At 39.2% G+C, this 24,709-nt stretch overlaps 1 protein-coding gene across 1 annotated transcript in view; it reads left to right on the forward strand.

Annotated features, from left to right (window-relative positions):
• PAPPA2 (pappalysin 2) overlaps positions 1 to 24,709 on the forward strand; it is a 272,846-nt gene that overhangs the window by 203,830 nt on the left and 44,307 nt on the right. Inside the window, exons 18-20 of the mRNA XM_055319554.1 lie at positions 13,919 to 14,087; positions 15,494 to 15,629; positions 17,814 to 17,923. Of these exons, the coding sequence (XP_055175529.1) occupies positions 13,919 to 14,087; positions 15,494 to 15,629; positions 17,814 to 17,923 (415 nt within the window). The remainder of the gene's footprint in view (positions 1 to 13,918; positions 14,088 to 15,493; positions 15,630 to 17,813; positions 17,924 to 24,709) is intronic.

Genomic DNA, 24,709 nt, shown 5'->3' on the forward strand with positions numbered 1-24,709 from the left:
TAAGATGATAGTATAATATGGCATGCTATGATATAGTAATGCATAACTTGATATACTGTAATAATAATATACTTCAATATATTATTAGACAGATGAGGAAACTGAGACTCAGAGTATCATTAGTAGCCTTCCCACAATCTCTCAGGGCATATATGCTGTTAAACCATTCTGACTCCAAAGCCCATGCTCTTGACTAACAAGACTTTCAATATTGAGTAAATCACTACATCTCTCTAGGCCTTCCCCCCCCCCCCACATTTGTAAAATACAGGGAAATCTTGAGAAACTTCCAGCTCTAAGAGTCTATATTTTATTTTCCATCTCAGTAGAATCAATGAGAAGAGTTAGCACTTTGGCATAATACGATTGAGAGAAGTGATACATAACAATTTATTGCCACGAGGAAAAGCCAGAGAAACAGTGATATATTACTGCACAGGGCACAATCTTAGTCGGCAGTACTTATGGTAATGCTTGGGGAACTTCTGGTCTGAGTAAACAGTCCAGGTTTTATTCTCTTCTTTTCAATAGGTTTTGGTGAATTGTTCTCCATCCACACCCAAGAGGAATAGATCTAGGTATTCCTTGAAGCCAGTAGATGGGTCCATTTTTAAGATCTCTAGAATTGAGTCTGAAGATTAAGTACTTCTCTGAAATTTCCCTAGAGAAGAAAATTTAATCAGAATGCTAGGAAGGTATTCCTTCATCCAAGATTTTTCTCTTAGCTTAATACATAGGCCCTGGGATTAGTGAGATCTGACTTTGAATCTTAACTCTGTCACTTATTAGCTCTTAGACCTTGGGCAAGTAACTGATCTATACTGAACATCACTGTTTTCATTTACAAAATGGATATTAGGAAATAGAAATACTTATAGCTTCTTAAAAGGAGTAAATTAGATAATAGATGTAAAGGAGTGAGCACAGTTCTTAGTCATATAAAACTCTAGGTTGGCAGTAGCTGGTATTTTATCATCATCATCATCATCATCAGGTTAATGTCCCTTGCAAAATGGCTGTTGCTTTTGGTGTGTAAACTTCTTTAACAAGGAATACACTCACCTACATTTTTATCCATGGCTGTTGTCTCCCATCCATGGTTGGTGCCTATCTGCTGAAAAACCGCATAGGAATAGGATGACTGAAGCTGGCATTTCAGGTAGGAGGTACAGGTGTTCATTACCAGGTCCAGTAGGGGAGTACACTTCCTTTGCCTGTAACACACACACACACACACACACACACACACACACACCAAAACAGAAAGTTCATTAAATTAAAAAAATATATATGCAGTTCCCTACCCCAAGCAGAACCCTCTCCAGATGCTTCAACTCAGTATCCAAATACTACAGTGGCTTCCAGTAGACCATGAAAAGGGAAAAGAGGGATATAAGGAGAAAGAAATGGAAATGAAATAGACAGCAAGATAGAACTGAACATACTTCAACAATTGGGACAAACAAATGAGGTCAGACCGGTGTGGGAACAGAAAGGAAGGGCATGTCCTGGAGATATTACCTGGTTTTTTAGACTCTTGATATTTTTGAACTGTAGCTTGAAACTCTGAGGTTCAACTGATTTTATCATACCATAGGAAGGGAAAGAAAGACTTGGCTAGTGAAATGGAAATGTGTAGTTAAGACAAATGCTAAACTTCTTAAATATTCTGGATTTGTGATTTCTAAAAAGTCAGTAAAACAATCTACATAATTTTTAAATTCTGTCCTAACATTGTGCATATATGAACAGATGTTAAACCTATATATATAGACAGAGACACATGTGTTATCTATGATTTGCCAATGAAGGGACACACTATAATCTCTGTGTACACTCATGCATCTGTGAAAAATAGAAATTTGTTTTCTTTCCATTAAGACATTGTCTGGCTTTATAATTATTGTTTATAGTAAATACATTCAAAGTTTATTCTTGGAATCCTCAATTCTCTTGCCATTGTAGGATAATGTGAGCTTTAGGCTAATTGATTACAGCCTCTTTTGGCATCAAAGTGGCTAAACCTCTTCTCCAAGCCTTGGCCACTCATATGCACACCTGGGTGCAGGCCAGCTCCCTGCCGCAGGCTTCCCAGGGCTCCAGCGATTGGCATGCAGGCCTTTACTTCAAACACAGCGTTTGTTGAACTCATAAATTTTCCTGTGACCTTCAATCTCAAGCAAGGGAGCATCTGATTATAAAACTATCCTTCCTCTTTTGATATTATATTGACTGCTGATTTCTCTATTAATCAGGAAGAATAATTTTTAAAATCTTATATGAGTAAGCACTGGATTTCTCACACACACACACACACACACACACACACACACACACACACACACCCCAACAGGGCTTTCTTCAATCTATACTTTGTCTCTCTGATGCCCTTTCTTTGCCTTTTTTTTCTCCTACCCCATCCTCTCCTGCTAATCCCTTCTTTGGTCCTAGTGGGTGAACATTTTGATTTTGACCTTGCTTTTGCTGTCTATGATGGAGCCAGGTCTGGCCCAACTGATTTACAAACTACCTCCTGAAGGTTTCTGGATGGCACAAATATCTGAAGAACTGAGGTTTGGAAGGCTGAGTAGAATGTTACCACAGAACATCACACACACAGGGTGAAAGATAAGAGAGGGAGGGACAGAGAGTATGGCTGAGTAGCTCTTTCAAGTATCAGAGCTAATAATTTCTGCTGCTCTTTGGGAATTGTATGTGCCATTCATTGTACTACATGTTGTATATACACTAAATATTATAATCTTCTAATAAGCCTGTAAGGAAGCTATTATAAACCCCAATTTTCAGATAGGAAAGCTGAGGCAAGAAAGCTAACTAATTTTAAAAGCCAGAGATTTATTTAGAGCCACATCTGGAGTTCAAGTGTTAGTCTCCTGATTCCAAATCATCTGCTCTTCACTACTCAGTCATGCTGTAATCCTGATGAGAATCACCTGATGCAGCCACTAAAAGCTTGCTGAAGGCTACTGAGACCTCTGACTCTATCTTTAGTCCGGGAAAATTTCAAGGAGAATGTTAACCAGCCTTTTCATTCTAGCCCACATCAGAAAGCTGAGCTATCAGGAGCACTGCAAACATGGGATTCCCCTTTGTAAAGTCCAAAGTCCTTAGGTACATCGCAACCTTCTAGAAATTCTAATAACTCCTTAGCGGGTTCAGGTTTTATCATTGCTCCGACTTCTGGACAAGGGGCCATGTAAAGAGCTTTGCTTTCTGAAAGAGGGACAATGACATGCAGTGATTGAATAGTTAATTCCAAGGTGAGGGTTTGGATATGTGTTTATACTGTGAGCACTTTCTATCAGACCTGTCTGTGAGTTGTACTGACCAGGAACAGAGATATAATAATACCTGGTGGAATTCACATGCTGAAAGCGTTGTGAGGATAGACAAAGGGTTTCTTGAATGAGGGAACTTGCCCTCTGAAATTGAATTCATACAATTTGTGGCCCTTTTCTGCCAGAATTTTGTCCCACCTGCCTTCCCACAGGCTCTTCTCTTGCCCTGCCTTTTCCTCACCACAAGATAGAACAAGATAAAGCTGAACATACTTCAAAAATTAGGATGGGCACAGATATGCATACTTTTCCCATTTATACTTTTGGCTGAGATTTCAAATAGACTCTACCTTTTACGCCTCTGCATTCTTGGATGCATCGATCTCCTGGCAAGTATTCCCTTCTCCTCCTTCTCTACCTAATGAACCCATCTCAGAGTGTTTCTTTCCTGATATCCTTCATGTCCTCAGGCAGTGCTGAGGCTCCCTCTTTGGACTCCCAGAGGTCAGTTGTATTATGGTATTAATATTTGTTTCTACAACTGTGGAACCTAATGTAATGCATGCGCCCATACTAGAAGCTCATGAGTATTTGTTGACTGCTTGTATGAATGAACAGATAACTGAAGAATGAAAGATGGTGAAGGCAAGAGATTCCTATTTAATATTTTTTTGTTTTGGAACCAGTTCACTTCAGTGTAATCACCAGGTCCTCGAATACAGACTGAGAGGAATGAATATTAGAATTCTGCAGTGATGTTAATTGTGTCATATATGTTTGGGTTTAACCTGAGCAGATTTCATAAGAAGATAACCCTGTTAGCTTTATGGAGGATTATGTGAAGGGCCAAGAGGCTAATGCAAAAGAGATTAAGCAGGAGGTATGAACTTAAAATGAGAGAGGCTGAGGGTTGGGGGTTGGACAACTAAGGCGGGGGCAGTGAACAGTGGAGAAGGGGCCCCAGACTTGAATTAGGTGTTCAAACCTGGGGCGGGGCATTATTGCATCTGCCAGTTTGGAGACCTATGACTAGTAGCAGGAAGTTCAAAGATAGAAGTGAGGGGTGGAACTTAGAAGTAGCACTATCTACGTACTCTTCGGACTTAGCACACTGCTTATTTTGACAGAGAGGCTCTATTTCACATGGAAGAAGAGCTTTGTAGGGGGCATTTTTTTTAGAGTCAGGGAAGAATGAAAAGCCAAAGCCAGTGTGTCTTGAGGGATGGTCCTGCTGAAACTCTTTCTTGTTCAGTAGAGTGGACTGGGACTAGGTATCAGAGGGCCTGCTGTACAGAGGGTGGAATCCCTGATGGCCTTTGGGCTGGCCAGGACTGAGTCTCCCTGCCCTTCATTTAGGATATTGGCTTGAGAAACCAAGTCTGCAGTCGTCTGAGAGGATGGAGATTGGAAGTGCTGATGGCGCTCTCCGGTATAGGGTAGAGGACCGTCTCTCTCTCTCTCTCTCTCTCTTTAAAGATTTTATTTATTTATTCATGAGAGATGCAGAGAGAGAGGCAGAGACATAGGCAGAGGGAGAAGCAGGCTCCCTGCGGGGACTGTGTCTTTTAACATAGTCTAGAGTAGTACTTCTCAAACTTGACTGTGCACAGGAATCACTTGGGGATCTTATTAAAATATGGATTCTGATTGAGTCATTCTCTGGTGGAGCCCCAAATTCTACCTTGCTAACAAACTCCCGGATAATTCTAATGCTGCTGTTCTGGGACCACACTGTAAGTGGTAAGGGGCTAAACTGTATTCTGAGTAAAGACGCTTCTAATTTCAATTCAGAAGCTGACCATGTGCCACAAAAAAACCACTTATCCAATTAATGCTTCAGATTCCTAATCTGTGTTATGGAAATGATGCAGTTACTCCCTGCTGTTACACTTTCTTTTTCCCTAAAAAAGGAAATGTTCTTTGTGGTAGGATTTTGTGACATTCAGTACAAATGTATTAGATAAAGGGAGATATTTTATATGCAGTTCTGTTTCTAGGAATAATGGTGCTTCCATATTATGATTTAGGCATTGACGTTATATGGATCATGGTACTGATCCCTTCTCTTCCATTAACTAGTTAGGTAATTTCAGGTAAGTTATCTTACTTTTCTAAACCTTACTTACCTCATCTAAAACATAAGCATTTATGCATTCATTGAACCAATGTCTATTGGTGCCTATTATGTATCAGACATTGTTCTGGAGACAGAAGATATAGTAAATAAAATAATGCTCTCACCAAGCTTATATTCCAGTGGGGGAGACAGGAAATAAATTACTAAAGCCCCCAAAACAAAATAATTAGAGTATATATTCCTTGAAAGATAGACAGTTGCTTTGATTAAAAGCCAAAAACAATAAAGGTGTAAAATAAGGTTGCTCTGGGGTGACAAAAATTATTTTTAGATAGGAAGAAGAGCCCATCAGAAGAGCAAAAAGAAAAACACAAGCAGAGAGAATAGTACCAAAGTCCTTTGGCAGGAAACAACTTGGTAGTACTTGGGATTCTAAGTCAAATGTGGACAAAGTACATTAAAGAAGGTGAATGGAGGGACATCTGGGTGGCTTAGTGGTTGAGCATCTGTCTTCAGCTCAGGGTGTGATCCCAGAGTCCCGGGATTGAGTCCCACATTGGGATCCTTGCATGGAGCCTGCTTCTCCCTCTGCCTATGTCTCTGCCTCTCTCTCTGCATCTCTCATGAATAAATAAATAAAATCTTTTAAAACAGAAAAAAACAAAGAAGGTGAATGGAGCATAGGATGAGGTCAGAGAAAATGGGACAAGATTATGCAGGACCTTGTGATTAAGAAGTGAGAAAATTTGGAATTTTTTTCCATGCAAGTGGAGGCAATTGAAATATCCTAAGCAAAAAAAAAAAAAAAAAAAAAAAAAAAGCATGACGTAATGTATTTATTTACTTTATAAAACATCTCTCTGGCTGGTGTTTGCCAACTGGATAGGAAGGGATCCAGAGAAGTGTGGTGTCCAGTTAGGAGGTAAGAGGTAGAACATGGGCTAGCACTCAAGACAGTGGAGATCCAAGAGGTATGGGGACAGATTCCAGAGATATTTGGGAGGAAAAACTGAGAGGACTTGCTGATGGATTGAATAAGATCAGATGGGGGGTTGGGAAAAAAGTAAGATTGAGAGAAAAAGTAGAATCAAAGATGTCTTTTAAGTTTCAAACTTGGGCAACAGGATGGATGATAGTATAGGGGTGGTTGAGGAGGAACATGTACAAAGATAAGGCCATCAAGAACTCACATAACTAATAGTCCTTATCACACAGGGGGGTCTAAGGATAAAATGATATATATTCTTTCACACAGTCCCTAGCACGTAAGTGCTCAATATTTGATTGTTTTTCTGTTGTTATTATTCACGAGGGACTACCCATTGGAGACACTAGATGCCCTTGATCAGTAAAGACATGATCATTCTCTTGGACTCAACAATCATATTTTTATTTTCTCCAGTGAAAAATAAATATTACTCTTGAAAACCCTGCAGTGGTGATAGAAGAATGGGATAGGGTAGACTCATGTGTGCCTCAAGCAACATCAATCAAACTTTCAGCCAAGTTTTGATTACAAGATCTTTCTTTCTGGCAATGGTGTAAAAAGCAGAAAGAGCACAGCTGGATTTTCAGCACTAGGTGGATACCACAAGTTCTGGAAGTTGGAAAAAGCATCTTCTAACTTGGAAATTGTGGTGATTTGTCTGGAGTAGTTAGAAGGAAAATAAATACAGACCTACCCCTAGCCCCAACTGCTCATGATACCATTTACAGAGTAAGTTGTCTGGCTGTAACTGTTTGGTCTTTGCTAAGCATTCAGTCTTTTTAACCAGGGTTGTTAGGTAGGTGATTTTGCTCTCTGATTTCTACACTTAAGGTTAATTTTTGCAATAGGAAAATAAACATAATTTTAGTGTTTTGCCAACCTGGCTACATATAAAAACTGCTAGCCAGTTAAAAAATATAGAATGCTAGGACAATCCCAGGATACTTGATTTAGTAAGCCTGTCAATCTAGGTTTTTAAATGTCTTCTAAATGATTGGTCTACAGATGTCATTTGGAAACCATTGGTCTGAGGATTGGGGTGTTATATTATGATTTGAAAACCCTGGAGTCTGTTTTTTCTTTCGCCGGTGAATTGCTTGCAATGTGGCATTAGGCAAATCACTTCATGGTTCCTAATGTCATAGTTTAGCCTCATTTATTCCACTGGAATGAAGAAAATATAGACAGCTAATAGTCAGTGGGTAGAATGTTTCATGTGAAGGACATTTGGACTAGACTATCGAAATTTAGAATCCCTGTCCTGGTGAGGGTCTGCCTGTGTGCATTGATCTAACATCCAATGCTATCATTCCTTAAAATGCAAACTACTCACTTCATGATTTCAAGTGACTCTTGATTCATAGCACTTTATGGGAAGGAGTTGAACCACTGTGAATAAATCAGTTTTTTTAATTTATGATTTTAAAAGGCTCAGAGGTCACTCCTCAACACTAAACTCAGAAAAGGGAGCTATGGCACCACTAGAGATCAAAGTCTTGCCATTGCTATAGGCTTTAGTCTCCTTCAAGGGTCCTTTGTGGAAACTAAGTTTCCTGGAGCTAGGAGGAATCCAGGACACTGAATTCTTGCTACAATCACAGTCTCCTATAGCCAGAACCAGCTTGTGGCACTCAAGTGCTAGGCTCCATACCATGGGATCTCAAGGTTAGTGCCCAAAACAGGGATTGACAGGCATTGACATGGAGCCATTGAGACAGGGCTTGCTACTGGGCTTTGAGGAACTGACCAATCAAACGCAGTGTGAGAATTCTGAAGGCAGAACCTGAACTGGGTCATCTCATAGAGTGCCATGCAGAATTTGTGAGAAGTGTATGGAGAGAAGGCCAAAGGAGGCACTCCTCATACAAGGGAGAAGAACCTGGGAAGGAGAATCCATGAGGTTGAGGGGGCATAGGAACCCCTATAGAAAGGAAATGCCATTTCCTAGGGAATCAGATCTCTCTCCCAAACTCCTCTCACTCCTGCCTGTAGTGGCTTCTGGTGGAGTTCAGGGGGTCCTGGTGGGAACTGTGCTGCTTTTCTTTCTACCTTCAAGTATTCCCTCTCTATATATTTTACTGATATTACTGGTGGTTTGCGTCACAGGGCCTGTCATGTTGTTCAGCTACCACCTGCAATGACCTACTCACTCTTCCCCATGCAAGTTTGATCTATCTACCTTCACCACTGGGATTATTAAACTGGCAAGGAAAGATATGAAATCTGCATTCTTGAATGGCTCTTCACACTGGGCAAGAAAAGGGAAGACTATTTCCATGTTGAAGAGTTCCAACCAATTCAGAGAAAAATACCACATGAAGTCAAAATATTATCGTCTTGGCCAAGAAAGGGTTTTCCTTTATAACCATGCTGACATGCAAAGTTTTACAGCCTTGACTCTCCCCTGGTGTCAGTGGTATTGCCTGCTCTCTCCAGCTGGAGGATGTCAATTCAGCAGAGGTAGGGAAAGGATTTCATCTGTGGGAGGTTGTAGAAAGAAGAGAGTCCCTGGGAGAATATAAACTCTGTAGTGTAAAAGAAGAGTAGAATATCCAGTCTACAAGAAGGCAAAAAGGATTTCGTTATCATCAAAAGAACTACAAATCTTTCATTGAAATAGATTTGGGAAGACATTTTTGGGTGGAATCTTCCTTTAGGGAAAGAAGCCATATACACAATATTACATAGTATGTGATTTCATTTATGTAAAGTTCAAGAACAGGCAAACCTAATCTATGTTGATGAAAGTCAGAATAGTGTGGATTGCCAGGGTGTGGGAAGGTTTAACTATAAGGAACACCAGGGGAATTCTGGGATACTGGGCACTGGAAATGTTCTGTATCTTGATCTGAGTGATTACCCAGGTGTATTCACATGTAAAAATTCCTTGAGCTGTATACTAAGATTTGTGTAATATTCCATATGTAATTTATTAGTCAATACAGAAGTTTAAAATGAATGGTCTTATTTTGCCACCCTTATAAATGTGGCATCATGGTAAAGGGCCTCCAAGATTTTGAATAGGATAGAGGTGCTATTAATATTCAAAGTGGGCTGTAGAGCATAAAAGGAGCAGTTAAACCTGACACAGTGGAAGGACCACAGGCTTTGGCGGCAACTCACCTCGGTCCAGGTCCTAATATACCTTTTACTGTAGATCTTTGAGCTAGCTTGAAATCTCTCTCAGGCTCAGGTCCCTTCTCTATGTGGATAATAATATACTTACCTTAACTGCCATTTGGAGGATTCAGTGAAATGATGTATTCCAGTCATAAAATCAGTCATAAAATCAGATTTCTACCCTACAATATTCTTGATAATAAAGGTATGAATATCAATAACTATTTAACATTATACTAAATAGAAGTTGAAAGCTTTTCTTCTAATATTAAGAACAAGACAAAGATGCTCACTCTTGCTGCTTTAATTCAACATAGTATTGGAAGTCCTAGCCATAGCAATTAGTCAAGAAGAAGAAATAAAAACCCTCCAAACTGGAAAGAAAGCAACACTGTCACAATCTGCAGATTATATGATACTATATGGAGAAAACGCCAAAGATTCTACATACAAAAAAATCATTAGAACTAATGAATGAATTCAGTCAAGTTGTATGGATTAGTTCAGTGAAGAATTCCTAAGTGAATTCAGTAAAATTGTTTCTATATACTCTTAACAAACTACTACAGAAATTAAGAAAACAACCCCATGTACAATTGCATCAAAAGGAATAAAATTCCTGGGAATAAATTTAACCAAGGAGATAAAATACCTGCATACTGAAAACTCAAAGACATTGATGAAAGAAATTGAAGAAGACAAAAATAAATGGAAAGATACTCCATATTTCTAGATTGGAAGAATGAATATTGTTAAACTACCCATACTACCCAAAGCAATCTCTAAATTGACCGCATTCCCTATTAAAATCTCAATGGTGTTTTCACGGAACTAGAACAAACAGTTCTAATATTTGCATAGGGTCACAAAAGACCATTGATAGCCAAAGGAATCTTGAGAAGGAAAAACAAAGCTAGAGGTAGCATACTCCCTGATTTCAAACTATACTACAAAGCTATAATAATCAAAACAATATGATATTGTTATAAAAAGAGACATATTGATCAATGAAATGAAATACAGAGCCAGCAATAAACCCATACATATATGATCAATAAGTTACAACAAAAGAGCCAAAAATATTCAATGGGGAAAAGACAGTCTCTTCAATAAATGGTGTTGGGAAAAACTGGTTGACCCCATGTAAAACAGTGAAACTAGACCATTGCTTTACACTCTACACAAAATGGTAGACATGATCAAATGTAATGAATGTAAGACCATGAATGTAAGACCTGAAACCATACAACTCCTAGAAGAAAACATAGGAGGTGAACTCTTCAGCACTGGTCATTGGTCATTGAATTTTTGGATTTGATTCCAAAATCAAAGACAACAAAAGCAAAAATGAACAAGTGGACTACATCAAACTAAAAACTTCTTCACAGTGAAGGAAACCATCAACAAAATGAAAAGGCAACCTACTGAATGGCAGAAAATGTTTGCAAATCATATAACCAGTAAGGGGTTAATATCCAAAACATATAAAGAACTTAGACAACTCAATAGCAAAAAAACAAACAACCCCATTAAAAAATTGGCAAAGGGTCTAAATAGACATTTTTCCAAAGAAGACCTACAGATGGCCAACAGACACATGCTAAGATGTTCAAAATCACCAATTATCAGGGAAAAGCAGATCACAACCACAGGGAGATATCCTTTCAAACCTGTTAGAATAGCTGTTATTAAAAAGATACAAAATAACAAGTGTTGAAGAAGATGTGGAGAAAAGGAAACTCTTGTATACTGTTGTTGTGAATGTAAATTAGAGCAGCCACTATGGAAAACAGTATGGAGGATCCTCAAAAAATCAAGGATAGAACTATAGTATGATCCAGTAATTCTATTTCTGGGAATTTATCCAAAAAATAAAAATAATTTGAAAGGATATATTGCACTCCTGTGTTCATTGCAGCATTGTTTACAATAGCTGAGATATGGAAACAACCAAGTGTCTATCAAAGGATGAATGGATAAAGAAAATGTAGTGGAAAAAAAAAGAAAATGTAGTGTATATACATGATGAAATACTACTCAGCCATTAAAAAGAAGGAAATCTTACCATTTGTGACAACATGGATAGATCTTAAGGGTAGTAAGCTAAGTGAAATAGGTCAGATAGGGAAAGATAATTACCATATATTCTACTTATCCATTGAATCAAGAAACCCAAAATGAATGAACAAATATAAGAAAACTCATGGACACAAAGAACAGATAGATGGTTATCAGAGGGGAAGGGAGTTGGGAGCAGAGGAAGCGAGTGAAGGAGGTCCGTCGCATGCTGATTGATGGTAACTAGACTTACGATGATCACTTTGTGGTATATACAAATATCAAATTATCATGTTGCATATCTGAAACTAATGTTACATAATAATTTTGCCTCAATAAAAACCAACAAACACTCTTTCACTTATTTCTAAGTGGAGATTGTTCAAATTATGTTAAACTATTAAAATTTATTTAAATTATTTGAAATCAAATAATTCTGTGCTAGGATCTAGGGCAAATTATTTCACACTTCTGAGTGTGTTTCTTTATGAAATAATAATAATACAATTTCATCATGAGTATGCTGATCATTCAGTTTGTCACCATGTATAATGTGCTCTGAAATATGCCTAACACACTGTGAATTTTGGTTAAATTATTCAACTTGGAAGATACTTAACAATGCCTGATATAAGCCCGATATTATTTAGAAATTATTATGAGGAATTAAAAACAAGAATGAGATACAATGCTTGCCTTCAGAAAGTTTCCATCTGACTGGAAAAGAGACGTGCACGTTCATAAAACAATGTGATAAAAATTTTACTAGTGTGATATGAGAATACTGGAGAAGCTCATTGTATAATAGTGCAACAGTCATTAAAAGTTGTGACCATATTTAAATTTAAAAAGAGCATCATGAACCCAGAAAATGATAATTTAAGGCTACCATATGGTTGAGTCAATGGCCAAGAAATTATTTGTGTTTTAGAATCACAAGCTTGTAACCAGGATTGCTCTGGATCAGAAGTGGATGCATTAAAACAGCAGCATGGGAAGCACCTTCAAATTGACAGTGAGCCAGAAGGGGCATGGAATGGAATTCACAGCATCAAGACCTAATTCCATTGACTGCTGTCTGCCTCGAAGCAATTTCTCTGGTTGGAGGCCATGTTCGTGCACGAGGAGGAAGAGCAGTTCTTTGAAGACAGTGTTGAGTCGTGCTTACTTGGAGTCAGCCTTGGAGAGGCTGACAGAAGCTAGGAGTGCTTTCCAAGAAAAGATGGACTTGTAAACAAACAAAATGGCCATAATATCTCTAGTGAGGCTCTTGCCCTTCTGAAATTCAGGCTTAGAGTCTCTGTTCTGAAAGAAAATCCATATGCTGCATCTTCTTCCCTGTCTGGAGAACTAAGAAATATTGGCAACTTCATAAATTATATTACCATATGAACCCTGATGATCCCAAGATGACTTCTGGGAGGTCCCCTGAGTGTGGGATAACTTTTTCTTTCCTTCATCCTACCTGGCATTTCCCAGTGCACTTAGGTGTGAGGCTTCTCCAAGATGAAAGGCTTAAACAAAACCCAACTGTAAACAATCTAGACCTTGTGCTGATATTTATCAAGCTCTCTTGAGAGTTACATAGCAAATATTACAGGCATACCTTGTTTTATTGTGTTTCACTTTATAGTACTTTGAAGATATTGCAGTTTTTACAAATCAAAGGTTTGTGGCAACCCAGCACTGAGCAAGTTTTTTGGTACTGTTTTATCCAACAGCATTTACTCACCTCAAGTCTCTGCATCATGTTTTGGTAATTCTGGCACTATCTCAGACATTGTCATTATTATTGTATTTGTTTTGATGATCTGTGATCAGTGATCTTTGATGTTATTATTTTAATCATTTTAGGATACTATTATAATCATTTTAGGATACCATGAACCATACCCATATGACAGCAACCTTAATCGATAAATGTTGTATGTGTTCTGACTGCTTCACTGACGGGCTGTTCGCCCATCTCTCTTCCTCTCCTTGGGCCTCTACATTCCCTGAGAAACAACAAAACTGGAATTAAGCCAATTAGTAACACTACAGTATTCTCTAAGTGAGCAAAAGGAAGAGTCACGTATCTCTCACTTTAAATCAAAATCTGGACATGATTAAGCTTTCACTCTTTTTTTCAGACATAATGCTATTGTACATTTAATAGGCTACAATATATTAGTATAAACATGAGTTTTATATGCAAATTCATTTGACTCTTTTTTGATTCTCTGACTTAGACTGATGAGGAAGGACCTTTAGGTAACAAGATCCAACTGTGACTGCCTATTTGCTACTCCTTATCCCATATTACTTAGAGTCCAGTCTTCTCCCATGACCTCCTTGAGGGAGTCTAATGGGCTATTTTGTTTCATGTCTCATCAGCAATTTCCTGAAGATACAGTGCCTGGAGGGTGGAATCTGGGAGCAAGGCAGCTGTGTCCCAGTGGTATGCGAGCCCCCTTCTCCTGTCTTTGAAGGCATGTATGAATGTACCAATGGCTTTGAGCTCAACAGCCAGTGTGCGCTCAACTGTAACCAGGAAAGTGGAAAGGTAAGATGACTTGAACTTGGTTTTGGATCAGACTGTGCTCTCTAATCTTGATGACCAATTCAAGAATGTTGACTAGAAATGATCTAAATGAATCCCAACAGGCTGGGCCTTACTAAGTTGGGATTCTAACCAGCAGTGTTAATATGATTTGATAGAAAATTCAGAAGATAACCACATTCTTGGAATAGTTTTTCCTGAGTTTAGAACTTCCTCTTGGATAAAAGAAAAATCTGATGGGTTGGGTACCTGGGTAAATTCCAAAAAATTCTGGGATTTTGATTTGGCAATGTGATTTCCTCCCATGTATGACCACTAACCTAACCTGGCTATGAAAGCTGGTATCATATTTTTCCATAAAACAGATCCCTGAACAGGAACACAAATTTCTCAGCAGAGGCAAAGCTGAAAGTGCTACTTGACTGCCATTCTCCCTAGGATTTTGGCTTTAGAGGTCTCAGATGAAAACCACAGTCTTATCATGGTTATGTCAATTTTAGTTTTGACTCTTTTCAAGTCACACACACACATGAGACAGGAAGTTAAGCAGACTTCCTAGGCAGAGATCAATGACCTTGACTGCTCTCCTGGCACATGTGTATCTCAGTGTCCAACACTCCAAGGTAAGCACTGCTGGACAGATGTGCAAAGAAAATGCTGTGAAGTGAGACTCCTGAGAAATCAAATACATCCGTTTACACTGATTGTCTAAGGCCTCAAGGAGTTGGCCCTGGATGAAGGGAGAGTTATCTACAATTCTAAAATCTTGCTTTCTTGGGTTTTGTGAGTTAGTGCTATTTTCTCTGTGATCTGCATATAGTATACTTTGTGATTATTGAGGGTGTGGAGCCAAAAGTTAAACAAATCAGCATACATATAGAGAAAGGGAATAAAACTTTGATGAGATCAAAAGCAACTATGATGTGTCCATTCAAGCAGAAAGGCAAAAATACCTTTGGAAAAATAATGAATTGGTTTCCCTGGATCTCACTCCTCTTGAAAAAAAATATGACATTTGCTACAAGCAGCATTTGTGTGATAGTATGGATGAATCCATGCAAAACAACACCATCTGTGAAAAAAATTCCAAAAATATCTCCAAATATGTGGGCTACAGTTAACAGCTCACTGAATCCTTATATCCAAAGAAAAATACATTGTTAATAAATTTCATTAATGACAAAATTGTTTATGATTTCTTCACATCAAAATGGCAAAACGTTGTCTTGACTTTTCTTATTTTTTGTTTTTATTTTTTGGTCAGTAATGAATGGTTTATTATTTCAATAGTATCTTTTAGTCCAGGTTCCAAAAGTTGGAACACACTACCATTTCATCAGACCACTTTTTCCCTGCTCTAAATGAACTTAACAAAATAAGAATGGAAATGTTTGCTTTTGATATTGTAGCGCCCCATCCTCTGCACTAAGGAGGGACTGTGGACTGAGGAATTCACCTTGTGTGAGCACCTGCAGGGGGAGTGCCCACCACCCCCCTCGGAGCTGAATTCTGTGGAGTACAAGTGCGAACAGGGATACGGGATTGGTAAGTTTGGAAAGAGATGCTAAATTTGGCTCCCAAGTAATCCTTTTATTAGGCCTGGCTGGATTTTGAGTCTGATCCATTGTTCTCACTGAGGAATAGATGGAAATGTAAGCTGACTTCTAGCTGGTTCAGTAAAAATGAAATTTATGGCAAACTCATTCTTTTTACCCTTCCATGTGTCCATGTAACATTGGTGTGGCTGCTGAACTATTTGCAGAGTGTCTGGTCATGTTACCCACTTTGCTGCAGACAGAGAGTGGATTAGATTGTGGCAGGAGTAGAGTTGTAGTCCAAGAGGGAAGATGGGAATATGTAGCCATACACCATACATGTGCTGGGCCCCTTCTCCAATTCTTTCTGCAGTTTTTCCTGGAGCAGAGAGTTCCTAAAAGGGACGAATTGAGATGGCATTTGCTTGTGTTGCTCTTCAGCCATTCTTTCTCTAGAGGAGACCAGGCTCCAGAACCTATAGGCAACTTCTTAATCAAGTAATTGCAACTAAAGGTCTCTGTGGTCAGAGCTGATTTATAGTCATGTTGATTGAACTTTACCCTGGCTGGATCTAAGCATCATAGAAAAGAGATGCTACTTGTGGAAAACCTGAGTTCTGAGTAAATTTTATTTATTTATTTATTTACTTATTTACTTACTTACTTATTTACTTATTTATTTATTTGAATTTATTTATTTGAATTTATTTATTTATTTATTTATTTATTTATTTATTTATTTATGATAGAGAGAGAGGGAGAGAGAGAGAGAGAAAGAGAGAGAGAGAGAGGCAGAGACACAGGCAGAGGGAGAAGCAGGCTCCATGACGGGAGCCTGATGCAGGACTCGATCCCGGGACTCCAGGATCCCGCCCTGGGCCAAAGGCAGGTGCTGAACTGCTGAGCCACCAGGGATCCCCAGTAAATTTATTTTTTAAGATTTTATTTATTTATTTGAGAGAGAGAGAGAGAACACATGAGCAGAGGGAGAGGCAGAGAATCTCAAGCAGACTCCACACTGAATACACAGGCCATTGGGAGACTTGATCTCTTGACCCCAAGATCATGACGTGAGCCAAAACCAGGAGTCAGACACTTAACTGAGACACCCCAAGCATGGATAATTTTATGTCATTCTAATTGTGTAATGCCAATGAGTATAATTTGAGTAAATAAGAAAGTTCACTAGTTTCTGAGATGGCTCTCTACCATATTTAGGTTACTCTTTGCACCAAGAAATCTCATGACCAGGCTTGGTGTGGTGGGGTGCTCAGACTGGGCCTCTTAAGTGGTGTTTCATGAGCAAAGTCTCATCTCCCCATCTCTAATTTCTGCATTAAAATGTCATGCAGTTACATAGATAGAGCTCTTAAGAGTCATGCAACATTTTGAGTTATTTCACAAGTTTGCATAAAACATAGAAATAGAGATAGAGCTAAAAAGAAGCTTGGAGAGGAGCAAATCTATAGATGAGGAAACAGAACCCTGGGAGTGTGCCATCTTTGAATAGAGTTTTAGAAGACACTTGGGCCCTACATACAAGGGAATGGAGCAAGATTTTCCTTCAGGAGGCCAACACATGACCCAAGTCTCTGCTTCTAATTCCCTGTTGCTTCCTCTTTTAATCACATAGGTTTCTTGGCTGCCAGCATAATGATCTTCAATGGAGCAACAGACATTATAAATCTGCCTTCATACTTTCTGGGCCATTTTTTTTCCTCTAGCTAGCAAATTTCTTAGGTAGTGACTGCTATAATTATAAGCCTTCCAGAGATCATATAAGCAGGAATGATACTAAATGTACTTTAAAGGCGTCAGCCAATCAGCTTAGTCTTTGGCTGGCCAGAGTCCTAGAGTGGGGTTTTGGAGGTCTACAGGACCAGGAGTTAAACTTGTAATTGCTGGATCATGCAGAGATTCAGAGATTCCAGAGAAGGGGCTATACTGGACCAGAAGAAGGGATGGGCATGGCATCAAGGAGAGTTAACTTGGGGCAGTGGCTCTTTAGCGATTAGTGTAGACATATCCCTACAGGGGCATTGTAGATGAGTATCAGCCCTGCCTATAACCACAAAAATGTGGTGATCCATAACGTAGAAAGTAATTGCTCTTAAAAAATCAAAGCTATTGATCCCAGGATGAAAAAGACAGATATCTAAGAAGATCAAGTCTGCTGTAAATTTCTGTCCTTCAGGTGCAGTGTGTTCCCCATCGTGTGTAATTCCCCCTAGCGATCCTGTAATTCTGCCTGAGAACATCACTGCTGATACGCTGGAGCACTGGATGGAACCTGTCAAAGTCCAGGTGAGGAAAGGGGCATTTTGACAGCATATTCCCTGGAGTAATTTCTGAGGCTTTCAGGGCATCCTTAAAGCAAACAACCACATGGATCCTTCCTAAAGAGAAGAATTCAACATTGGGAAGAGAAAAGAGGAAACGTGAGAAAAAAGATGGCCCCTATCCAGAGGATAGTGTAAAAGATAATCTAGAAGGAGGACTTGGAGATATAAAGAATGGTAATTCAGGAAGGGAATGGAAAGAGAAGATTACCACTAATTAAAAATAGGACAGAAAATCTTAGAAGGAGCCAAAGGAATGAAGAAAGTTGAAAGGATAGAGAGGGAAAGATGGTTTAGAAAAGAGGAAGATGAAACTGAAAGCAGAGAAATGATGCCCAAAGGAGTAAGAGAGGGAGCTGCCTTTCCTGTCTCCATTCCCATCCTTTCTGAAACCTGAGATCTTCTCCCTGGGTGCTCTGGAATCCAATCCATTGTGGGCAGGACCCACTATATACACGCCTCTTCTCTGGGCTCTCCATGTGTTTGCATTCTCAATTGAAACCCTGCAGACTCCCCTCCCTGCTTTCTCTCTCCCCTGGGCCTGGGAGAGGGGCACCTGCCCTCCTAGGTGCCACTTCCAAATCATTCTCCCCTTCTCCTCCCTGGAGTTCCCCCACATTTGAATCTAATGCTAACAGAGCAATCCACTCACTGCCCTCATCTTCTGTCATCTTCGGACCCCTTTCCCTTATGTCTTTAACACTTTAGCTCCTGGGTCATGGTTGCCTTAGCTGATACTTCTGCAGAACTCATTGATTTCAATATCACATACTTGATCCTTCAAAAACCTGGGTTCTCAGTTCCACGACCTCCTTTCCTCCTGTCCTTTGCCTTTCTGACTTCGTCCCTTTTATGACTTTCTTGGCACATTCGGATCTTCCCACAGTGGCTTTTTGACTGATTCTTGAGCATACTAGGCACACTCCCACCATTGTACCTTTGCTCTGTGGTTCCCACTGCCTAGAATGCTCTTCTCCCAGGTGTCTTCATGTCTTGCTCCTTGACTTTCTTTAGAATTTTACTCAAATGTCAGGTGCCCTCTTTGTCTTTCTAAAATTTTAACTCCCTAAAACTTTGTCCCCCTTTCCCTTTTTAAAACTTTTTCTCCTTAGGACTTACCATTACCAGGCATATTATACATTTTATTTATCTTATTTAGTATCCCTTTCTGCTGCTGGAATAAAAAGCTCAAGGAAGGAATATTATCTGTTCCATTCACTACTATCTCCCCAGATCTTAGAACAGTGCCTAGTATGTAGAAAGTGCTCAATAAATATTTAAGAAGTGAATAAATGAAAGAGAGGGTGAGAAAGCTATACAAGATCTGGATGGAGAAGATCTTATGGTATGTTAGTTATTTCTTCTTAGAATGGGGAGGGAGAGGATGACAAAGAGCCTGGGAGCTTGTTTGCTTTATTAGACTGTCTAACAAAGAAAATCCTTTGTCATAGAGTCACCAAGAGATGGAGTCTAGAGATGTACCACATTTAATTTGGAAACCATCCTCAGATTGCTTTTTTTTTCCCTCACAGGCTAGTTTTGCTATATTATCAGCACAGGAATTTGTGTCAAAGCAGGAGGATTAGGAAAAAATACCCTAAGCATGATTCGGGAGAGGGGAACAGGAGTAGCATACTCCTATTAATTCAGTCAGTTAGTTATTCATTGAACATACATTTGTTGGGACTTACTATGTGCCCTGGAACTGGTCTAACTGCGGGGAATATGGAGATGAAAAAAATGATAGTCCTTCTATTTACAAAATTTATAATCTGGCCATGAAAACAGACATTTATAATAATGCAACACAGGAAATGGCTTGGTTGTGGTAGAAATGCAGCAGCAACACCCAAGAGGAAGCAACTAATTCTGCTCAGGAGCTTCAAGAAGGATCAAAGGACCACAAGGCATTTCCTCTGGGTCATAAACTATGATCGAGAGCAATGTTCTAGAGGATAGGAATGGTAAGAAGTTCTCTGTGGCTGAAACGAGGGTCTGTGTGATGCCTAGGGAGAGGGAAGATGGGTACTAGAAGGATGAGATGGGGAGAAACAAATGGGCAAGATCCCTCAGGGCAGGCCATGCCTTTTTAGGATGTAGAACTTAAGGACAACACTGGATAGAGTGGAGCAAACCAGGAGCCTGAGGGCAGTGTGAAGACTGGATTGGGGTGGGGAGGAAAAAGTCAGAGAAACACCTTGCCTGGTTCTCCCATCCTGGGCCTTCTAGACTTCCTGTCCTACTCCCCATAGCCTGCTGTGAAGGTCTAACTGGAATTACAGTGCCTGAAGGAAGAGCTCCTGCCTCCTGTTTCATGAAGCGCTAGATGGTCTAGATCTTGAATTCAACTTCTCCCTGGGGAAAGATTTCTCTTTCTCCATTAGTAGCTAAAGGGAGAAAGGCTTAGGATGTCTCAGACCCTTTCTTCCTCTTGAGAAATAAATTGCTTAAGGAATACTTCTCTACCCACATCACCGTAAAGCCATCCAGTGGGAATAGTCGGTGGATATAGGGTTTGGAAGGCCAGAGTGCAGGCCTTCCAGTGATTGGGGGTCTCCCACTTCTGCTTTCCAACTGGAACATTCAAAGAAAAGCAGTTTGGACGTCTCCATGAAGATAGCAGGGGTACCAATTACAGAGACTTGACTGTCTCCAAACTAGAAAACAATATTCTCTATTTTCCAAAAGCTTCTTTCTTCTTAACTGTCCTCCAAGGAAGTCATTATTATTTATTTACTCTAATTCCATAGCTTTTTATTTACATTTATATACCTAGTGACTTTTCCAGTGCTGGGACCCTTGTAGGTGTCTTATAAATATTGGTTGAGTGACCCAAAAAATTGCAGCACCATTTTCTACCTTTTTTTTTTTTTTAAGATTTTATTTATTTATTTGAGAGGGAGAGAGCATGAGCAGAGAGGGGGAGAGGGAGAAGCAGACTCCCTGCTGACCAAGGATCCCAGACACAGGGCTTGATCCCATGACCCTGGGATCATGACCTGAACCAAAGGCAGATGCTTAACCAACTGAGCCACCCAGATGCCTCACCATTTTCTACTTTGGGAGTAAATGTCTACTTTTTCATCAAACTGGATCATTTTGGCAGCTCTGTGTGACTTTGTGTAATCACATCCTTGTCATTTTCAGTTGCCCATCCCAGAGAGAAAATTCAGAGTACTTTTTTCTCCTTAAGCCAAACATCAAATGTTATGGTCTGTATCCTTGCGTGTGTCATGACAGTGGTCTAGTCAGTAAATCCAGGTTTTGAAACAGGTTATCCAGGCATGATTTTGAGGATGATAGCATCCCAGAATGGTTGTAGACCTTAGAATCAAAAATGTGTCAAAAACCAAAACACTGAGTTTTCACTCATTATTTCTGTAATTCATCAGGTGCATAATTTTAAGCAATTTTACTGTTCTGTGCCTCCGTTTCCTCATCTGTAAAATAGACACAGTACCTATTTCATGAAGTTGACATGAGCATCAGATAAGAAACACGGATAAAAATTAACTTTGTGCTTGAAGAACAGTCTTTATTCATTATTTGTCATTCTAACTGCAGACGGATTGCTTTTCCTCATCTCTGCCAGCTCTTCCCATCTGTGATCATACTGCCCTTCTTTGTAATCTGGGAGGACAGCTATACTGATCACAATTTGCATATTGTTAGAGGCACTATCACCTTAGTGGAGCTTTTAAGACTTGTGTCCTATTTCTTCATGAAAACAAAGTGAGGTAATTAGCTTCTTCTCATAATGTGGAGGAAGAATTGAGATAACTCACAAAACGAGCCTCATCCTTGCCTTGTAAGAGTAATTTGTTCCTGAGAAAATATCCAAAGGTCAGAATTTTAAAAGTTGAATACATAATTGATAACATTTGCTCCTGAACCCCCAAATCAATATTCTTTTTACCAGAAGAAAACTCAATGTTAATCCAGTAGTTAACATGAATTATCATAGAGTGGCCAAAGAAGCTGTCTTCTGTGCGTCTCTCAACAATTTCGTAGATATAATGAAATAAAGGTGTATTGCTTACCAAAAAAGCTTACATGGGATGCTTTGCTTTTAGGAAATCAAAACTTTATTATAACAGAAAACAAAAGGAAGAAGTCAGTGGATGCAGTGGGAACAGTGATAAGGTTGTTCTTATGTTCCCAAGTCCTCAGAGATAAGATTATACACTAGCCATAGATGATTTCATGATGCCTGCTATTTTGTACCCAGCAGCTCCTGAGCAGTGGGAAATATAACCTTGTCCTCATAAATAAGAGGAAATGCTTTATAAACCAAAGCAGTTGTGTTAAATAAAACTCCTCATCGAGTCAAATCCTTATAACTTACACTGATTTATCTTGGGGGAGGGGGTCTTTCCATATTGTACTCAATCTTAAATTTTGATGTCCTTAAGAATCGCTTGGACAATTTGTAAGAGGGATGGGTTCTACCCTTCAGTTAGTCTGGCAGTGCCATGAAGCACACCAGGTAATTCCACTGTAATGCTTTGAGAGACACTGCTATTACAAAATAAAATACTGGCAACATAAATATTTTATGTACAAGCACGCCTATTTGAAGTCTGGCTCATTTGTTTAGTAAATGGTGATCTCCTTTTTTTCGTGCAAATCCCTATCTCCCATACTTCAAATACCTTCATATCTGGCATGACTACAGAGCAAATGGATTAGGTTGCATCATTTCCTCTAGTCTGCTTCCAATGACTTCATTCTTTGTAATAAAAATGATATCCTACAGTTGGATAACACTTCATTGTTTTCAAAGTTGTATATATAAAATATATATTTTTATATATTTATAATTTCATTTTAATCTTACCACAAACCAATAAACTAGGAAAGCAGGATTTTATTATCCTTGTTTTTACCAATAAAGTTGATTTTGGATGATCTGTCCAAGCTTGCACAGCTAACAGGAAGTAGAGAAAGAAGTGCAATCAACTTGTCTGATTCCAAGTCCAATGTGATCCCTCCTGAATTACCCTGTTTGCTATAGTCATTTCTTCCTCCCAAGTGGGTGTTTGGATTATCTTGCTCATCAAATAGAAAAGAAGTCACTACTCTCAACCATGAGAACCCCCTCTTTCCTACACTTCTCTTCTTTATTCCTTCTTTCTTTCGCTAACAAAAATAATTTAGAGATTTCCCTGTGATACTACTTGTCCTTATTGTGAAAGAGATTATTTTTATTTTATTTTTAATTTTTCTGAAAGAGATTATTTTTAAAGAACAATCAGCTCTACTTTTGAGATGCCCACAAAGTTTATTTGCCTTCCTCTGGGGACTCTACTGGTTTGTATCCTGCAAATAACACCTGACTTCTAGAATGATATACTTTCCATTAAAGGAAGAATTTCTGAGGACTTAGGTAACCTGGGGTTTTAATGAAAAACATCTCTTAATAGCAGCTGGCATAAAGAAGAATAAGGTCCCTCTTGGTTCACATACTTGCCCCTTGGTAACCTCTGTCTATTCATAATCAAGGGGAAGGATGATATTATCTATCTTGCAGAACTATTGTAAAAATCAAAAATAACACTTTTGAAATGTCTTACGTGGTTGTTGGCATATAGTTCTAAAGTGAGTAAAAATGAAATTTCAGTTCACTTAGTACAAATCTTAACTTGGGAAGTTTCCTTCCTCTCTGAACAGATATCACCAGGGAATGTACCATTCTCTAAGTTCTATACTTTGCTTATTTGTGTGCACGTGTGTGTGTGTGTGTGTGTGTGTGTGTGTGTATGTAGCCAGAAACATGTAGATCATATGTTTCTTTTTTCTGTCCCTTTTACAAATGGGGCTGGGAAGGGGATTGATGGCCATTCAGTGTTTCCTATTTAAACACTGACTAAAGAAGCAACTTCTGACAAATTCGATTGCAAGACTGAGAATAAGGATGAAAATGACTATTATTTTTAATGGCTCGGTGGCATGCTGATTGTGGGAAACAAGACATAAGGATTTGAAATGGTCAGATGGACTTTCTGGGCCTTTTGTTTTTGTAATGGCATCTTCCTCCTTTACCTACTACACTATATACAGGGCTCTAGAACTTTCTCTGGTGATGACATCAGTAGGGCAATATCTGGCAGAAAGAGAGGATGTCCCCAGAAAAAGCTTATTGGCAGTCAAAAAAGGCCTACCAGTCAAGGGGACTGAACAGTGGAATCTGGAAGTTTGGGATGCAGGAGATGCCAAATGCTCATCAGTACCATTGCTCACACCCAGAAACAATAGCTTTTGCTCCTCAGCCTCCCACACCTCTCTGGCAGTGCCTAGTCACCGGATGGTCTGGGGAGCCTGAGCTGAGGCTGTGGGAGGAGCTCCGCTCAGATTTTTGCTGGGAGCACTTTGTACTTTTCTCATCCCTGGTTTTCCTCATCTTTGATTTTTCTTCCTTTCTCTTCTTTTCTGTCATTCTACCCCTTAAACTGGAAGATTCTTGAGGGTAGGGTTAATGTCTTATTTTCATCCCCAAATCTCCTTAGCATATGGCTCAGTTCATCCTCTGCTCAGAATGGAGTTGCCCTGTGAAACCAGAGCCCATAGAAGAGAGTGGCTCTTGCCTCCACAGAGCTCTTTCTCAAGGCAAACCTTTTGATTTTTCCAAAAGCCCATGCAAGCTTGAATTTTTATGACTGTCCTTAACCACTGTGTTGAAAGGGTTTTTTATTATATCTTGAGATTTACCATTTAAAATAGGAAAATTAACATTTTGACTTATGTTGGAAAG

This window comes from Nyctereutes procyonoides, unplaced genomic scaffold (genome assembly GCF_905146905.1).
Source record: "Nyctereutes procyonoides isolate TBG_1078 unplaced genomic scaffold, NYPRO_anot_genome, whole genome shotgun sequence".
Taxonomy (NCBI): Eukaryota; Metazoa; Chordata; class Mammalia; order Carnivora; family Canidae; genus Nyctereutes; species Nyctereutes procyonoides.